The 20,278-nt window shown below is 40.5% G+C and overlaps 1 protein-coding gene across 1 annotated transcript; it reads left to right on the top strand.

Moving 5' to 3' along the window:
• The first annotated feature begins 601 nt into the window (after nt 1-601).
• On the top strand, nt 602-19,408 carry LOC124269959 (chitinase-3-like protein 1). The gene is made up of 8 exons (XM_046704961.1): nt 602-851; nt 10,702-10,772; nt 12,954-13,390; nt 15,113-15,237; nt 16,514-16,637; nt 16,973-17,161; nt 18,277-18,396; nt 19,025-19,408. Exons 1-8 carry the CDS (start codon nt 772-774, stop codon nt 19,307-19,309), a joined length of 1,431 nt encoding a protein of 476 aa, XP_046560917.1. The 5' UTR covers nt 602-771; the 3' UTR covers nt 19,310-19,408.
• Nucleotides 19,409-20,278: the final 870 nt, after the last annotated feature.

Below are 20,278 nucleotides of genomic sequence, written 5' to 3' on the forward strand. Positions count from 1 at the left end.
TCATAAATTTACATTAATCATCTACCCCTGAAAATCCGGGTTAGAATTGGTCTTCAGCAACCCATGCTTGTCGTAAGAGGCGACTAACAGGATCGGTTGGTTGATGCATGTCATCCAGACTTGGTTGATACATGTCATCGTATCCCAATTGCGTAGATCAATGTTCATGTTGTTGATCACAGGCTTGTCCGGTCCAGGCTCGTTTATTTACAGATTGCCGCCATACAGCTGGAATGTTGCTTCATGCGGCGTTAAACAACCAACCAACCAACCTTAATCATACTTGTGATTTCCTGAACCCGTCACTGTCTTATCTGAAGTGATTACAGAACAGGACATAGGATTGTGTCAGGAGTGCTGGTCGAAACAAGAACATAATATTAAATGATTCACTTGTCCTGCCAACATGTCATATGGACTTGTAGAACGTTTCTTTAACGATCTCACGTCAACAACAATTTTTACACACCACTCGGGGCAATTATAACCAATATAACGTTCTTCTGTCGAGATAAATGTACGTTTATAACACCAATAACCACCCAGTGCATTAAACCACAGCTATGACTCAATTCTTTAACAACGCCCGGCTTTAGCCCGAGGACACGTTATCACTAAACACAAGCACTGAGACCGGGGCGGACGTTGAACACCGTTACACTCGGAGCCCACTTGTTGATGAATACTGGCGTATGTGGGATCCGGCTGTCTCTGAATCCATACGACTGAGGGAAGGAAGGTGATATTGTGTCTGGTCGCTATGTACGGGGCATGACGGGCCTGGGTCTACCTTCTAAACATAACGCTAGTGGATACCGTTTGGATTACTCGAGATTGAGAGTTACTTGCAGGTAAATTTTGACTTGTTTTGGCGCATTATTGTTGTTTCAGTAATAGAGTTGCTTTTGATGAAACAAATTTGAAACACAGAATGATCCTTTCGGTATTGAACTGATGATTTCTTTTTGTCATTGTTTGAGTACAGTATTTTATATATGTCTAGCGTGAATATAGTCCCACTAATACATTGAATTTGTATTGCACAGGTTATTTTAAGTGTTATGCGGTTTGTTTGATTATACCCTATTCGTAAATATTTCTTACAGTTGGAGAGTTACGTTGGGTCATGGATTATAGACAGACGCATACTACTATCGTAGATATTTATTTTTATCTGTGCGTAATTGTAATGTAATAATTGTAATATCAATGGGGTATGTGAGATTAATCAGGGAATAGCAAAACAAATATTACTGGTACTATCTATATCCTAATGCTGAATCAAATTATGTGCCCAGCACACATATAGGCAGACTACGGCTTAGCTTTTGAAAATATATAATTTTTACAGAAACAAGCAGGTGTTTTCAAATTGGAAAGGACACCAGTGATACCCTTGGGTAAAAAACAGGTGTCACTCGTTTACTTCTTTGGCGAAGGAGCGGTGGGCCAATGCCCTGGTTCGATTCCCCACATGGGTACAATGTGTGAAGCCCATTTCTGGTGCCCCTGCCGTGATATTGCAGGAATATTGCTAAAAGCTGCGTAAAACTAAACTCACTCTCTCACTTTTTGTCAAAACCCATACACACAGGTAACAAACCAAGGAACTTAATCGGAATAAACCGGTATTCGAACTCCCAATCACACTTTTCTTGCTTGACCAAGGGACGCAAATCTGCAGAGCGAATTGCTGTGTCCTAGGCCCACTCGTAGTGTAAATACAGAATTAGCCTACAAGAGTGACCGCTTTAAAAATATTTGATACGTATTAGGATAATTCTTTGATCCTACACCATAGTCCCCGGGAGTATGCGGGAGGTTTGATAAGATTTTCTTCTCTTTTTCTCTTTTAAATTACAAAAATATGGATAGAAAGTTTTGGATGACAATCAATCTAGTCCCAGAAAATGAACCGATCGGAAGGATTTATGCATATTATTGGATGTGGTTATGTCCGAATCCCATCTATAAGAAAGTTACAGTGCCCGTCTCATAAGCTACCACTTTCGTAAGTCGGACTTCAGCGACTGTTAGCACAAAGATGGCTTGGTAGCATAAGGCCAAACCCACACTTAAAGAACGCACACTCTTTAATATTGACATACGAAGATGTATCGCTGTGACTGCACTGTAAAAAGGTACAAAGAGATAGAGGATCTAAAAATGAAACGAACATACAAGATACAAGGACCATTCTTAAGAAATGAAGACCCTTTATTTATATCTGAGTTCTAGCTCGTGTAAACAATCGAACCACAGTGCACAACTGAATTTGATAGACAGAGACATAAATCCACGAGCACATACATGTCTTTAAATATGTGAACACGCTGTCTGGGCGGGATTAAAACATGTAAAGTAGGTTCTTCTTAAACCAATTGTGCGTTTCTGCACGTCGTTCAATTAACAGAAAGACAGACGTCTACTGATGTCAAGATGTCTGTCTGACGGTGAATGTTTATAGAATTCTGTTTGGTTCAACAATGCGACGATACGAATCTGCATGTTTAAGGTTTATACTGGAATGTATATTAAATGAATCAAACTAAGGTCCTATTATGTACATGACGCACTGTAAAAGAAGATTATCTGGCTTTCCGCCAGGACTTACCACATCAATAGCTGTTCCTTTTTCTGAAATTGTGATAATTTGAGAAATGTTTCGAGCTTCGAATTTTGAAAAAAATTTCCTCGTAGACTTTGTAGATGATGCTGTATATAGTACTGGGTCTGGATTTGCGAAGCTGTCTTAGCGCTAAGATAGACCAAGGGGCAATATTCTGTCCAACGTACAGCTCTAAATTGACAAAGTACATTACGGTCACACAGTAAAGCGATGAACTACGTCAAGGTATTGCTTTAATAATAGGGGCGGAGGGTAGCCTAGTGGGTAAAGAGTTGACGCGCTTCGTCAAAGGACTCCGAGTGCGCTTCTGCAAATGGTTACGACGACCAAGAACTGAAACAGTTAAAAATGCGCACACCCCCAAACACACACACACACACACGCACACACAAGCACGCACACACACACACAAAATTCCCAAGAAAATACTCTCTCGGTGTGGTATAATTTGTGAAACTAGAAGTTTTAGGTGTGCAAACTATTATACATTTAGCCCCAAATGTGGGCGCCTTCTTTGTTCATGTCATTCTCATGATCACGTGCTTAATTAATTTGTCATCAAACGATCACCTGTCGAGCAGGTACGGTGTGTACCTGCTCCTTTATTGTAAAACTTGGACGTGAAAAACAGTTTCTTCCTCATTGTAGCTGATATTTGTCAAGCTTAAACATATTGCAGTTGTCAGAGTCTGCGTCTTCTCCTCGTGATCAACAAAGTTATAGCTCTTTGTTGGTTGCTTAGTCAGTGTGAGTTGCGGGTCTGTGTCATTCTGCCCCTGAAATATGAAACTTCATTCAACATGGGCGAAACACATGAAGGCTTGAATTAAGCGATTACTTTGGATTAATTTGAATCATGATCTGATGCATTTGTAACATGTGTTGTTTGACGCCGCACTCGGCAATATTCCAGCCATATTCAAATCTTCACCAGGGAATTTCGTGACTGAATTCATGAGCTTTAATCTAGCAGTAAGGATACGGTGGCATGCATCAACCAAGTCAGCGAGCCAGACCACCCGATCCCATTAGTCATCTCTTACAACAAACATATATTTCTGTAGACAAATTCTAACCTGGATCTTAACGGGTCTTCGAAGTTCGTCCTTACCTTTGACCTTGAAAGTCGAAAACACCTTATATTTTAGCAAACTTACTGTAAATCGTAAATATGGCTTAATAGTATCATAACGATGGTTTTAGTAGCTGAAAGAATATAGTCTATGATGAAGATCTTCACAATGATAGTGGTTAACTTCTTTGAGAAGCATTTTAGAAGTTGTTTTGATGAAGGAAAACCGAGTTCTGTGGAAGTCAACTTCTTTATTGCAATGAGTTCGATACTCTTTGTATCACTTGCTTGATAACGGTGTTAGTACCTACACCGAAACGTCGCACTCATTGCAATAAAGAAGTTGACTTCCACAGAACTTGGTTTTCCTTCATTGTTATGGTTGTTGAGATGGTGATGTCGACTATGTTCATTATGATAACAACGGCAGTAACAATTCGTGTGACAGAATGATCATGAATGTAAGCCAATGACCCATTACTCAAGCTGGTTACGAGGTCAGTAGTTCTCAGACATCGTGTGTTGAACTTCACATAACCAAGAAATCAGACCCTTTGGCTCCCTTTACCAGCAAGCTGACCTCTGAAACATTACAGAAAGTCAGACAAGCCGCGTACACACGGAACATCATTTGTATGATCGTTCGTCTGTATACCTGCATCCTGCTGTCAACCTGTCACATTGCTATCCCAGACGTTCTTCCTGTCTGTCCAGGAATTTTTGTGACTCACATTCTGATTGCTATTCTGGATATGCTTTTCCTATATATGTTTTTGTCTAAAACGCTACCAAGGCATTTCAAACGACATGTTTATATATGCCAGTGGATATTATTATCTCAGTTATTGTATTTTTCAAAAGGGATCTATGGTCATGTTTCCTACAAGCAGCATGTCTGCATTTGGCACTAAATTAAGATATAAACGAATTCTATAATTTCCTTAGTTTTGGAAATTACGTATTTAATATTTTAAGAATGGTATTATATGATTAAACCTTTATTATGTCTTGCGCAACCGTGTCCTAAATTTATTAATTAATTAAAATGATATCGAGAGAGACTTGTGAATATAATACGTGCATACACGGAGGCGGTGGGGTAGCCTAGTGGTTAAAGCGTTCGCTCGTCACGCCAAAGACCCGGGTTCGATTCCCCACATGGGTACAATGTGTGAAGTCCATTTCTGGTGTCCCCCGCCGTGATTATTGCTTGAATATTGCTAAAAGCGGCGTAAAACCCAATTCACTAACTCACTCACACTCACGTACTCTGAGTACACGGTTGTACTACTACTACTACTACTACTACAGTCACTACTACTACTACTTCTACTACTACTACTACAGCCACTGCTACTACCCTGATTGCGACCTCATATACATATATAACGGAAAAGTAAAGATATGCATGTGAACGAGTGCAGCACATGCCCCGAGGTCAACTGAAAGGCGATTGTGATCTGATGTTTTATAGCTGCCTAGGAGTTTGAACTTCGGTGTCATTGTTTTAGGCGCAAGTGGTACTATAAATGTCTTAAACTGCCAGATCAGCGCCTTGGGGGCATTAATTAACATGCCACGGGCATGCGAGTTGGGATTCGTTAGGCAGATTACAGGCGAAACATGGCACCATACATGTGAATTACTGCTTTCGGGTTGTTTTTTTTTTTCACAGTATAACCACGCCTATCTAGCATTTAAAAATATATATTTAACGACCTATTTTGAGTTTATTATCAATGTCTCCTCTAAAACCTGGTTTACAAATACGAACCAATGGTCCATTTAAAACAGCTCACATGATTCTTATCTACATTATAAGTGTTCTTATTTATGTGTGTTTTACGCATGTGGTATATGGAACCACCTATGTGTATACAACTTGTATTGAATCCGTATCTGACCTTATCACATTCATAGTTTTGTCTTGTCAAATCTTCTATTGCTCTATGGACATTCGTGTAAACCAATCTTTTGTGTGTGTGAGTTAGTAAGTGGGTGAGTGAGTGAGTTTAGTTCTACACCGCTATTACCAATACTCCTGCAAAACCACGCCAAACGGCACCAGAAATGGGCTTCACACACTGTGCCTCTGTAGAGAATCGAACCCGGATATTCGTCATGACTAGCGATCGCTTGGACCACTGGACTACTCCATTGCCGCCCCACCCCACCATCTCACCCAGATACCCTGTCATTTGAGACCTATTTAATCTAATGATGCGAATATTTCAGAATAGAGCAGGTGAACTACAGAGCCTTGCCTCTCTTTGTAACACTATATATTGTATTGGTGAAATTTTCTGTTTTAAAAACCGCCACGGATTAGAGCGAACTTGACCTCACGCACACGTCTTGGTTGTCACGATAGCAGAGAGTTGATTAAAGAATTAGGACAATTTATTACCCCGCTTTTGAGGACTGATCCGAACATTTACGCTTGTTACATAGGCTCACCACGGATTGGGCAAGAAGGAAACCGTCACTATTTGCCAAAACTGCAGTCAAATTGAATATTACATATCAACTGTTTTGAAGAAACCGTTTGAAGTTGAATAATGAATTGGAATTTGATAGATACCACTTCAACATGTTTTGTGACGTTGCTGGATATATTCAAGAAGTACTGAAGTGAAATCTCAGATGGTCAAATGTTGTTAATTTCATGGTAAGTGATTTGCAGTTGACAATCGCATGTGTCAGATGCGATGTGATATAGAGCTTCATTCGGGTATTTATGCTGCAATCTCGAAGACTGAATGTGTTGTACCCATGGCCCTGGAGGCGTTAGGATTTGTATTTGTATTTAGGATTTAAAATTGTAATTGGCCCGTTAGGGTTAAGGCGTTAGGATTTGTATTCCGCCAAATTTACAACTTTAAAACTTGCCGCTTAATGGCGGATACAACTTTTGAGAAGTGGGTTAAGGTGTGTGTGTGTGTGTGTGTGGTTCATTTTCATCCGCCTATGGCTTTGTACTACTACAGTACTACTACTACTACTGCTACGTTTCCTCTGTCACTGCGACACGACCACATTGCTACACAACATTGGCACAACAACCGATACTATTTAAACAACACAGCCACTTGCATACACGTACATATGTTGTACAATCCTAGCAAGTTTGGTTCAAGTCATTGACAAACATCTGTATCAGTTACACAAAACAATGTTGAGACGAGCATACAGACAATTTCACAGTCACACTAAATCAGTTTCACACTGGTCATGAGTTACAACGTATAGGCAAAGTGGACGGAGTGAGTTGATGTGTGTTTGGACCGCCTCCGTGGTGTAGTGGTTAGAGCGTCCGCCCGGAGAGCGGAAGGTCGCGGGTTCGATCCCCGACCGCGTCATACCAAAAGACGTTAAAATATAATACTTGTTGGTCCCTGCCTGGCGCTCGGCATTAATGGGTACAACAAGGACTGGTCGGCTCGGAGTCCGTATAATGTGTCTGAGTGGGGTATTCATGCTTCACTGCGGCATGGTATCTCAGTGGGCTAGCACTATAAAACCAGCTTCAGTCTGGGCTAGTACAAGCAGCCGCACATACACATACACACGCATGCACGTCGTCATATGAGCGAAATATTCTCAAGCACGACGTTAAACCCAATTCCACCACCACCACTTGATGTGTGTTTGGGTGAGTGGGTGTGTTTATAGAGTGGGAAGGGCCCGTAAGAAGCGTCCGTTTTCAGGCGTGTTTAGCCATACATAGGTTTACTGCGTATATAATATATGTCATTGCTCAGAATCTGTGCAAACAGCAATCCTTTCCATAGATAATACAGGTGGGTATTTAGCTCATATTGCGATATATTGCGATGCGAAAGCATGTATTATTATGTCATTGCAGGACGTTAATCTGATTTATAAAGCAAAAACAACAAAATCCTTATCCATAGATGAACACGTACTTCGATGGAGTTATTTAACGCGTTTTTATATCTACTCATCCCTGAAGACTGCCCCGCGAGCAACGACACGGCCGAAGATTTTCGAGTGTTGTCGCCAACACTCAGACATATATCAAGTATATCATTATATAAACTTGCCCTATAGAGCGACTATTTTTTCATCTTTTCGTCAGATCACATAATAAGTGATCAAGTATATCATTCATAGCGTCAATTTAACTGTAAAGAGTGACAGTTTAGCCGCTGTGTTCGTTTAGCCGCTGTGTTCGAATTAGAGAAAATGCATTTTGACAGTTAATGCATTGGCACACTTTGGGCTCAGTTAGGGCTAACTGATCTGTAAAGTTAAAATTTAGTCACTGTATTCAAATCAGATCACATCATGTTGTATCATAGCGGTTTTATCAATGTGTTCGAGATGGATAACAGTGAAATGTGATTGAACCAACGAGGTTGATTAAGGTTACAAAATAAAGTGACAGTTTAACCAATGCATACTAAACGTATCGTATTAGTTTAACCAACGTGTTCGAGTTGGAGCATGCAAACCATGTGTTATACCTGAAACAGGCAGGGATCCTGGCGAATAGTCCTCTATCAGATGTAACCGCTCCCCATCCAAACAACATGTCGCCGTATCCCAATTGCGTAGATCGATGCTCATGATGTTGATCACTGTATTGTCTTGTCCAGACTCGATTATTTACAGACCGCCGCCATATATTGCTGAATGCGGCGATAAACATCAAACCAACCAACCAAACAATTATATTACCCCTTACAACAGTAAAGTTTTGAACACGAGCGCTTCACATTTGATAATGACAAAAAAGAAAGAGCCGCCAAATTCCACCCCACCCCATTAATATTTATACACACATAAACACACATCAACAGGGTTATCAGAGATATCGTGTGTACGTGTTGGACATTCAGAACACAACATTATCATCGTTATTACCATAAACACGCTTTTTAGGTTAAGTACGACAGATGTCGGGGGGGTGGGGAAGTCCGGTTAATGTCTCATTTAATATCTCTATCTCATGAGGCTTGACAGAGATCTCGTGACGATATGTCAAGTATGTACACGAGAAAATGAATGACCCTCTCCTTGATTGCCATTTTATTTTCGGGCGAGTGCTTGGATGAGGCCTGAAAAACATTCAGTCCCTGCGTACCTTATTTTTGACATTTATCTGTCCAGCTTTGGAAAAATGAGAAAACAGCTAATTCACAAATAGTTTTACACTGAACCAAACTTTTTAAGAATGAATTTACGTTTTAATAATCGGAAACTAATAACCCTACGAAAATTATCGAAAATGTGTAAAAACAACGTGTTTCATAATTGATGTACTCTGATATCCGTTCTCACTGACCCGTGAAGTTGTTGCTGCATATTGTATACCTGTATATTAAGATGTATATTATGTAAATGTATCTCTAATGAGTGTAAAAGGTGTAAGAATCCTGTGTGTAAATAAAGTTCAGTTCAGTTCCTTGCATTGCAGGAGGAGCCGTAAAATGTCCTTTTCTTGATAAGTACCAAAGTGAAAGATTTCGTTATTTATGTTAATTTGAACCAAAACAGCAATTCAGTACCTGTTTGTGTTGAAAATAATATTAACCTCCTTAATATCAAATGTATAAATTCTGATCGCAAATCAAAACTCAAGCGGCAGTTTTTTGAGATTTTACGAACGTTATATACAACATGGTCGCCCGTAACGTCCAGGAGTGAGTGAGTATGGTTTCACGCCGCTTTTTAGCAATATTCCAGCAATATCACGGCGGGGGACACCAGAAATGGGCTTCACACATTGTACCCATGTGGGGAATAGAACCCGGGTCTTCGACGTGACGAGCGACCGCTTTAACCACTAGGCTACCCCACCGTCTCTGACGTTCGACCCGTGGCATGCCAAGTGACGTTGAACTGTGTATTTATATGTAACTGCCTCCATCTTATATTACGAAATATCCCGTAATGAAATAACATATTGGTCCAACGCCAAGTTCTCAATATATATATCTTACATTTTCTCCCTATACCGGTAGTTCCAACTGCGCTCGCTTCAATCCCATATGTGACCTCGGGTTTACTAATTTCTTTAAATGCTAAAAACATTCAAAATCGTTCTGGGGCTCGGTCTGTATGTCGTTTACTGTGTGATCATACAACGTCTCAACTTCATTCTAGCCCGTGATATTAAGAAGGTTACTCAAGCAAAGACCGTTTCTACGTACAAACGAACGGATTATATGAAAAAAAATAATAATGAAACTATTGCATATTATGAAAGTGTATTCGTCTGACATGAATGATATAGTCAGTTAAGTCCAAACCAGAAACCCCCCTCCCCCCCAAAAAAAGAGAGAAAAATAAAAAAGAGAGAAAAAAAACAAACCCAAAACACCCCCACCCCCCAAGACAAAAAAACAACAACATAAACATAAACAAAAAAACAAACAAAAACAAAACACTACATAACAAAAACACCCAAAAAACAAACAAACAGAATAAAATACAAATACTTTAAAAACACCCCAAAACAACAAAAACAACGTAAACCTTTCGTAACATCCGGAATTTCGTAATCGTTATGAGCGTGTTCGTTACGGAAGTAGCCTGCTGTATGTAATAATTTCGGATTCAACTGAAACAGAGTAACACAGACTTCAGCTAATCTTAACATCAAACCTGTGGAAACTATTCAAGCGTGTTCGTGACTCAGATCGTGGCCATGGGGAAGCGAGGTCACAACAAACACATACATAACTATACTGACGCAACCTGTATCAAGTTGCTTCATCAACACAGCTAGGTATGTAATCGTACAGCGATCAGGATGGGGTACAGATTGACTTTAAACATGAAAAGGCTCATGTTTAGAAATGCAGATTTTAAGAAAAAATCTGATATGTGCCGTGAGAACCTGCGAGGAGCCGCTCAGGGGTTACTGGTATCCCTTTCTTTCGTTGTGATATTGTGTTTTGGTTGATGTCTGCTGTGGTGAGTCTGTAGCTCGCTCTTCTATACATGCCTACATGCTCATCTGTGTTTGTTTCAGAACGAAGCTAATGAGTCCGTGGATACACGGAGTGACGGTGCTGCTGATGGCAGCGTTGACGGGTGTGCAAGGTAGGGATCTATTGTCTCAATTTGGAATTAAACTGCCAAGTTTCTTCCCTATGGTCCCATAATGAAGTCAATGTACTGTGTGGATTGCTGCCTATTTATTATAAATGATGCGCCGTCTTGGGGTATGTTTTTATATCGTTTTCATGCAAGGTGCCATCCATAAAGCTTCTTGCCTTTGTTATTACTGATCAACTTAGATATTTATTACTACAACTACAACAACTACTTCTACACCTCCCACCACTATCACTACAACAACTACTGCTACCCGTGGAGGTCCGGGTTAGAATAAACAAAAACAAAATCATCAGAATTCAAAATTTGTTTTATATTTTTCCATAGATTGCGCAGATCGATGCTCATGCTTTTGATCGCTGGATTGTCTGGTCCAGACTCGATTATTTACAGACAGACGCCATATAGCTGGAATATTGCTGAGTGTGGCGTAAAACTAAACTCACTCATTCACTCACTCCAATAAATAGAAGCGATAAATGCATTTTCATAATCTTATGAAAGTTCTACCACTTGTGACCCGTGAAGATCCGGGGTAGAATTGATCTTCAGCAACCTATGCTTGTCGTAAGAGGCGACTAACGGGATCGAGTGATCAGGCTCGCTGACTTGGTTGACACATGTCATCGGTTCCCAATTGTGCAGATCGATGCTCATGCTGTTGATCCCTGGATTGTCTGGTCCAGACTCAATTATTTACAGACCGCCGCCATATAGCTGGAATATTGCTGGGTGCGGCGTAAAACTAAATTCACTCACTCACTACTACAACTACTATCACTACCACAACAGCCCACTACCACTGCTAATTCTTCCGTTCCTCCTCCTCCCATACCTCCCCTAAAACTACTACTACTACTACTGCTGCTACTACTGCTACTACCACTACTGCAACTGCTGTTACTACTACTATAAGAACACCTACTACAACTACTGCTTCTACTATTCCATCTTCTACCACTGCTAATCCTTCCTCTCCTCTCCCCCTCCTCCACCAAAACTACTACTACTACTTCTCCTTCTCCCCTACTCTACTACTACAACAACAACTACTACTACTATTACTACTACTAACCACTACATACTGTATGTCTACAACAAACAATCCTATTTTCTGTTAAACAATAGAGGATTTCTTCCATACTTAAATCGCAGAAACAGATTGCAGATTTACTTGACTGCAAGCCTCAAGGCAGTTACGTACAACGCAACTGAGCACAACATGTACAATGCCACATATCTATTGAAACTGACAATCAAAATGAATATTGTTTATTTACGTGCCAATGTGTTTATATAGTTCATGCATAGCTTCAGGGTTGTACCCGTCGTCCAATCTCAACTACAGATATGATATTCGCAAGAACGCAAAATTCGAAACAGTAAAGAATTACATGCATGTAATATTTTTCGATATATGTCAACGTCAGTTGCAAGGCTTTAATTTCTGTAATTTAATTTAATTTCTTTTAAAAAACCAAACAAAACAAAACAAACTGTCAGTTGCAAGGCTTTAATTTCTGTATTAAATTTTAATTTCCTTTTTTAACCCCCAAAACTGTATAAGGTATCTACGTACATTGAATAGTTTAGACACAGATTTTTGGTAAGAATTGAACAATCTAGACGTTTTTTTCGATATCTGTCAACGTCGTTTGAAAAAAAAGGAAAAAGACTGTATAAAGTATCTACGTACATTGAATAGTTTAGACACATGATTTTTTGGAAGTGTCTAGACGTTTTTTCTGTCAAGTAAAGAGACAAGGGATTTTCGTTCTCCGTAGTTGCTAAGATCAGAAGAATGATATAGGCATGCGAGAATAAGTAGACAATACACAAAAGACCACACAATATTTTCCAATGATCTTAGGTAATCTGTCATATATAATTTACTGTAGTTAATCTGTCGTGGCATGACATATATTGTTTCTTTCGAGTATATCATAGCCTAAAGAATCATTCCTCAATGTTGTCGGGGCGGTGGGGTAGCCTAGTGGTTAAAGCGTTTGATCGTAACGCCGAGTACCCGGGTTCGATTCCCCACATGGGTAGAATGTGTGAAGCCCATTTCTTGTGTCCCCCACCGTGATACTGCTGGAATATTGCTAAAAGCGGAGTAAAACCAAACTTACTCACTCAATGTTGTTCATTATATTTGTTCTACAGGTAACCAGTACGTCAGTGCCTGTTACTACACGGGTTGGTCAGCTGGTGCCAACAACAACATCCGCCTCCCGATTGAGAACATCGACCCAGGGATATGTACCCATCTTGTTTATGCATTTGCAAATCTGGACAAGTACTCTATGAAGCTCGTTGCGTCTGATCCGAGAGTTGAAGACCCTGTGGGTGGAAATGGACGATACACACATTTTAACAAACTTAAAGAAAAAAACTCGAACTTAAAAACGCTGTTGTCCGTGGGAGGAGAAAACAGCGTTGCTTCAAATAACTTTGCACATATGGCAAGCAAAACGGCGTGGATTACCAAGTTTGCAAAATCTTCTGCGGAGTTTTTGCGGAAACGAGGCTTTGATGGCCTTGACATTGACTGGGAGTACCCTAACGCCACAACCAAGAATTTCTATGTGAAACTTTTACAGGTATTTGTTTTTGCCATTGAAATGTTTCGTCCACATGCCCTGATGGAATTTTATATATACTCTTAAAAAGTAGGGGAACCCGAACTTTCAATTTGGATAGCAAGTATAAGCGTTAACAAACTTTTCAAAGACAGACATCACATGATCGCACCACCATTTTTCTTTATCGCCACCCCTAAACACAACGCATGGGATGCACGTGCACAACACAGTAGCCCCATACACATGCATGGGGTGTCATTCTTGACTGTGACGGTTGTTAAGAAGGTCGATAAATCACTGTAGACCATTACTTTTGACAGTCATCTTGCATTACACAGTTGTTAGTGTTTGTTTCTAGCCGTTTTCTTTAAAAAAATGAAAATCGTACACCTACACCAGTCCTCTTTCAAGAGCGATTACTGTACAAACAACTATGGTCATAGGGAAGCACAAGTGGTGATGCACTCTCAAAACATTGATTGATATCATATCAACGTTGATTGACTCCGATATATCTCACATTTTTTTCAATAGTATAATAAAAATGAAGTTCCCCTACTTTTTTGAAGGGTATAGATAAACTGATTCGACACATACGATTTAAAAGCCTTTCTTAGAGTTCGCGCGAAAAACGTTTTGTTGGTTGCGATTACCGGAAATTAGGACTCATAGAGGTGCAAATGGATGAACTTTGGTTTTGGAAGAGGATGCGTTCATCAAGGTGTTCATAAGATACATTTCGACTAACAGTCATGGGTCAAACGGTGTATTTCTTGCTCGTGTGTAGCTTATTGATTCTATAATGTCTTCTACCTATATACATTCACACACACCAAAGTGTGGCATGGTGGGCGAGCTGGCTAAAGCGCCAGGCTAGTGATCCAGCGAGCATGAGGTGCCGGGATCGAGCCCATCTCTGACCGGGTGTAAAATCTTGAAGTCAACTTTGTGTTCAGACTCTTTCAGTGTTGTCACAACCCCTAGCTAGTGTACAGTACACAACCCTGTGCACTTAAAAGAACCCACGAATCCGTTGGTATATGACCAGATGGTGGCCACATGAATACGTGCAAACACCTAGTTGCGGGTATAGCAACGTGCAGTAATCTTGGACAAAATACTGTGACTATGTGTCCCAGTCCACCCAGCTGTGAATGGGTACCTCGTACGGATGGGCAAGCCGCAATAACTCGGTGCGCCTAGTGGCTGCAAGAGTTGTATTATCCCCAGGGAGTTGAGATTGATAATAAGATGTGCCGTTGAGATTGACATCCAATGATCGAGGGAAAAACTACCAGCGCCTTGAGCATGCACCAGTGCGTGGATATGAGCGCTATATATATCCAATAATAAATAATAAATAAATAACTCTTCAAACAAAGGCGTTTAAAGTGTATCGCTGGTCTGATTCGAACATGATACACAGCCCGAGCAGTATAAGGGACCTATAAACCTTCTACAACCTCTTACCATTTCTGGTGGTCCACCGCCGTGATATTGCTGGAATATTGCTAAAAGCGGCGTCAAACTAAACTCACTCACTCACTCACTACAACCTCTTATACTTGAATCCTTTAGAAGGAATGGAGACAGTCCTGGGAGACAACAGGAATTCTAACATGTCCAGCGAACAATTACATGTTGTATTTTATGATTATGACTTGGATTAAAATTCTTTCATATTAAAAATTTCGCTTCTTCACTGATATTCTTTACTCACACCTACACTCATCTTCAAAGGGGGTCAGAGAGGAGTTCGACCGTGAGGCAGAGGAGACGGGTAGACGCCGGCTGTTGCTGACGGTGGCGGTGGCAGGAGGGGAGGAGAAGATTCTGGCCGGCTATGACATAAAAAAGATTACAACGTAAGATATTTAGAGTAAAAAGTATTTAGTGTTTTTTAGGAGTAAAACAGGCGAAAGTGATTACAAATGGCTACACACTGACAAGTGAAAACAAAATCGGTTTCAGTCTATGGTCCTGGCAGCTCAGTGAAACATATTTGAAGAACGTATTTGATTGAATGACCTTTCTATACAAATTCAAAGAGCACCTCTTGCTGTTTAATCATTCTTACGGCGTTCATGACCTTAGTGAAGCATGATAAAAGTGTTATGGCAGACATGTAGATGACGCTTTCAGTGAGAGACCAACGCGATGTCCAGTGCAATTTGCTTGTTTATTTTGTGCCATCCATATGTTCCCGTATTTTCCAGGGAAACAATTCACTTGCCCTTGCGTGTGTTTGTGACAGGTACCACCGGTGGATGAGATTAAGCTCACCTTTTCACTTACACCTGGTATCACCACTGTTTGATGGTGAACCCTGCACACATGACCATGGTCTAGTTGGATTCGTACAACTGACAACTTTCAGAAGAGAAGCTATTGCTTACATGTGATGGTTCTGTTATCTGAGGTGTTGTCAGCATCTACTTATGTATCATGTAGGGAACCCGGATTTTGAATGGCAGCTGGTTCGGAAGATTTGATTTATTCCATTTAATCTGGTTTGGCTTGTGCATCAATGATAACATGTCGCACTCACGCTGTTTATGATACTTGTGGGTACATCTGATTTATGATTGACGACATGTTTCACTGGTAGCAGTATGAGTCGTGGTGGTCAGAAGTGGTAGAGTGAGTGAGTGAGTGAGTGAGTTTAGGTTGTACGCCGCACTCAGCAATATTCCAGCTATATGGCGGCGGTCTGTAAATAATCCAGTCTGGACCAGACAATCCAGGGATCAACAGCATGAACATCGACCTACGCAATTGGGATACGATGACATGTGTCAACCCAGTCAGCGAGCCTGACCACCCGTTAGTTCCCTCTTACGACAAGCATGGGTTACTGAAGATCAATTCTAACCCAGACCTTCACGGGTCACAAGTGGTAGAACTTTCATAAGATTATGAAAATGAATTTATCGCTTCTATTTATTGGAGTGAGTGAATGAGTGATTTTAGTTTTACGCCGCAGTCAGCAATATTCCAGCTATATGGCGTCGGTCTGTAAATAATCGAGTCTGACCAGTCAATCCAGTGATCAACATCATGAGCATCGATCTGCGCAATCTATTTATTGGAAATATATAAAACAAATTTTGAATTCTGATGATTTTGTTTTTGTTTATGTAGGTACGTGGACTACATGTTTCTAATGGCGTATGATTTCTTTGGATCGTGGAGTGAGGTGACTGGATTCAACAGCCCACTTAAAGAGAGACAAAGCAACCCAAGATTTTCCAAACTCTACAACGTTGTAAGTAGATTGTTCATATTTGTTTGTTGTTTAACGCCGTAATCAGCAATATTCCAGTTATATGACGGCGGTCTGTAAAAGATCGTGTCTAGACCAGACAATCCAGTGACTGACATCATGAGCATCGATCTACACAGTTGGGTTACCATGACATGAAGCAAGTCAGCAAGCCTGACCTCCTGACCTTAATCGCCTCTTACAAACATGGGTTGCTGAAGACCAAGTTTATCCCGATGTGACACATCAAGCCAACTTCGCGCTACGAACATTTCGAGAATCGGGCCCCTCAAGCTTTGCCAGCATGAATTTCATGTAACTCTCGATCGTCGTTGCAGGACCATGCCGTCCACGTGTTGCTGAACGGTGGGGCTGACAGGCGGAAGGTGGTGGTGGGGATGACAGGGGCTGGTGCAAGCTTCATCCTCAACGACACCAATGACCACTCCGTAGGCGCTGCCGTCATCAAAGGGTCCAAGCCACTCGGTACCCTGTTTGCCCAACCAGCGAGGCTCATCTACCCCGAGGTAGGTATATAGAGAATACTACACGAGGTCTCATTACATGCGAATTATACGAAACGGGTGTCCTAACTATGGTATCTGACCGAGCGAAATCAATCTCCGCAAGTGGGAACCGATGATATGTGTCAACCAGTCAGCGAGCCTGACCACCCGATCCCGTTAGTCGCCTCTTACGGCAAGCATGGGTTACTGGAGATCAATTCTTATCCGGATCTTTACGGGTACGGACATTTAAAGGTATACCTGATTACTGGTTACCCTGGCTGTTTTGGTGTGAGTGTTGCTATGCATATGGGTGTGGGTGGTGAGTTAATTTTGTATAGAAGTGGTTGGTCGTTGAAGTTTACATGCTTAACTGTACCTACGTGTTAGTGTTCATATTGACGTTTTTCTCATTGTTTCTAATATCTATACATGTTGATATATTTTCATGACTTTGAAAAAAAGAGTTTGGGTATCGTTCATTTAAAATATTTTGTTTTCTCATGGCTTTGGATATATCTGGATTAACCAATCTCTTGGTGATGAATTAAATTTTTCTTTCGTACAAGTGTACTTTGAATAATAGCTCTAGATATGTGATATATAGAGAATATAAATTCATATTTGAACCAGACAGATATCTATATATCATATTAGGAAATAAGGTGCGCTCTACTTACACCAAATTTAGATACGTGTTGCCTGCACGTTATAATAAAGGTGGGTGGCAATCAATCGGATCTGGTTTACGTTTCTGTCCCATTTGCAACACCTCTATAGAGGATGAGTATCATTTCGCTCTTGTATGTCACATGTACAATGATTTGGGAACTACTTTTCTTCCGGAAAACTTTTGGAAATTCCCTTCCATCCATAAAATTAATTTATGGATGGAAGGGAAAATCCATGAAGTCTATTATGTGCATCTCAGGAGAATCTAATCGAACATGTAAGTATTACATTTACCATGCCTATATAAAAAGAAATAATATACTTGAAACATATTTTGCACCTCTCAAATAAATATATGCTACTACAAGAATATAGGTCAAACTCCAGACAAAATGACAACATGTTTTAATCCATTGCCTTGACAATTTAGTGCTATTGTCTAAATGTTCTTCATTGCATTCAAGATATGCTTGAACTTGAACGTGAAGTGGCAACGGGAATGGGATGAGGAACAACAAGTACCCTTCGCGTACTTCGAGGAACATTGGGTCGGGTATGATGACAGACAGAGTATACGATTAAAGGTAAGGTATAATCGGTTCGATAGCAATATTTTCAGTTTGAATTTACGTGTGAATCAACTGTTCTAGACCCAAAATGCAGGGGTGGAAATAACCCATTGCCCGACGCCCGAGTCCAGTGTTTTTTTCTGTCGGGCAAGCAAATTTGTATATCACAATGTACCGGTGTCCAGTTGACTTTCCAATATTAATTATGTTGTTTATTTAAAAAATCAACAAGAAAACGGCCAGTATAGTGGAAAAATTATCAGGGCAAGTGATTTTACATGTGCCACTGTACCGGAGTACACTAGCAATTTTAAAGTTATTTCCACCCCTGAAAATGTGATGTCTGTTTACCTGTCCAGATGTAAGTCCATGCTCAGTTAATATACTTATAAAATTATTGAATATAATACCATACTCATGCTCGATATGGTACCGCTTCAATACTAACCCGAAACCTCTTTACGGACGAAGGGGCGGTGGGGTGGTCTAGTGGTTAAAGCGTCCGCTCCTCACGCCGAAAACCCGGGTTCGATTCCCCACATGGGTACAATGTTTGAAGCCCATTTCTGGTATCCCCTGCCGTGATATTGCTGGTATATATTGCTAAAACCGGCGTAAAACTAAACTCACTCACTTTTTACAGACAAAGTACATCATTAGTCAACAACTAGGAGGTGCGATGTTCTGGGAACTAAGTTTTGACGACCCCAGTGGCAAATACTGTGACCAAGGCAAGTTCCCGCTTCTCACCGTAATCAAGGAAACGCTTGGACTTGAATCTGCAGAAACGCCTCTCACCAAGAACGTTGACCCCGGTATTAAACTTATGACCAAGGGCGGCGCAGGGGCGACAACTCTGTATGGAAATGAACATTGTATCATTAGTGCTGTACTTGTGTGTGTCTGTCGGTTGTTTATGAACATGTGATTATTCTATCTGTTTTTGTTAAGTTTTGTTTGAGTGATTTGCGATTTCATACTGCAAGAAATTACATGGTATGTAAATGTGTTCAAAATGTTGATAAAATGGAAATATGTGATGGAAAATAGGGATGAAGACTAGAAGTGAAAAATGCTTGTCACCAGAGATATATGTAGTTAGATCATTAAGTTATATAAGGACAAAAGGGGCGGTGGGGTAGCCTAATGGTTAAAGCGTTGGCTGGTCACGCCGAAGACCCGGGTTCGAATCCCCACATGGGCACAATGTGTGAAGCCCATTTCTGGTGTCCCCCGCCGTGATGTTGCTGGAATATTGCTAAAAGCGGCGTAAAACCAAAACTCAGTCAGTATAAGGACAAAACTTTATGGATGCTTTATCCGAATAAAGAAGTTGTTCATCCATAAACTTTTGTCCTTATCTGATTCTCCAACTTCTAAACATGCCACTTAAGTTACCCTAACAATATACCTGAAATAAAGCAGAATATGTGCGTTTCTATGCTAACTCCAATGGCAACAATCGGAAATAAAAGTGTAGCTAAAACTAGTATGAACTACTTGAGAGAAGTTGCACCAGTTTCTTTCATTTTACTGTAATCTGTTATGAAAGAATTGACATGTGTTTTCTGTAACAATCTGTCCCTGGCAGATTAACAATAACACTAATAAAGAATCGTTTGTTCATTATGTCTTCTAAATTTACATATCATGTGTATATGAACCGAAACCAGAATTGGAGAATCTAATATACACCCAAAGGGGAATATCCCATACCTGGGATACGTTGGTAACGATTTCTGTACGGATGTGCGAGGTTACGTTGTAGATATTTAGAATGCATCGCCTGGTCATCCTCCAACCTTGCTGAACTAGGCTGGAACTAAGGAGTTATATCTTGACTTGAGTAGCGAGTCTTTGCAGAACTAAATCGACATTCGGTCCCATAACAACATGG

Source organism: Haliotis rubra, unplaced genomic scaffold (genome assembly GCF_003918875.1).
Source record: "Haliotis rubra isolate DU_JTF1 unplaced genomic scaffold, ASM391887v1 Scf102, whole genome shotgun sequence".
NCBI lineage: Eukaryota > Metazoa > Mollusca > Gastropoda > Lepetellida > Haliotidae > Haliotis > Haliotis rubra.

What these genes read in the sequence shown, in the direction of transcription:
- LOC124269959 (XM_046704961.1), top strand. Translation starts at nt 772, where the DNA reads ATGACGGGCCTGGGTCTACCTTCTAAACATAACGCTAGTGGATACCGT. An exon ending in TTTCCAAACTCTACAACGTT is followed by an intron (nt 16,638 to 16,972) that starts GTAAGTAGATTG and finishes TCGTCGTTGCAG; the next exon opens with GACCATGCCGTCCACGTGTT. An exon ending in GACAGAGTATACGATTAAAG is followed by an intron (nt 18,397 to 19,024) that starts GTAAGGTATAAT and finishes CACTTTTTACAG; the next exon opens with ACAAAGTACATCATTAGTCA.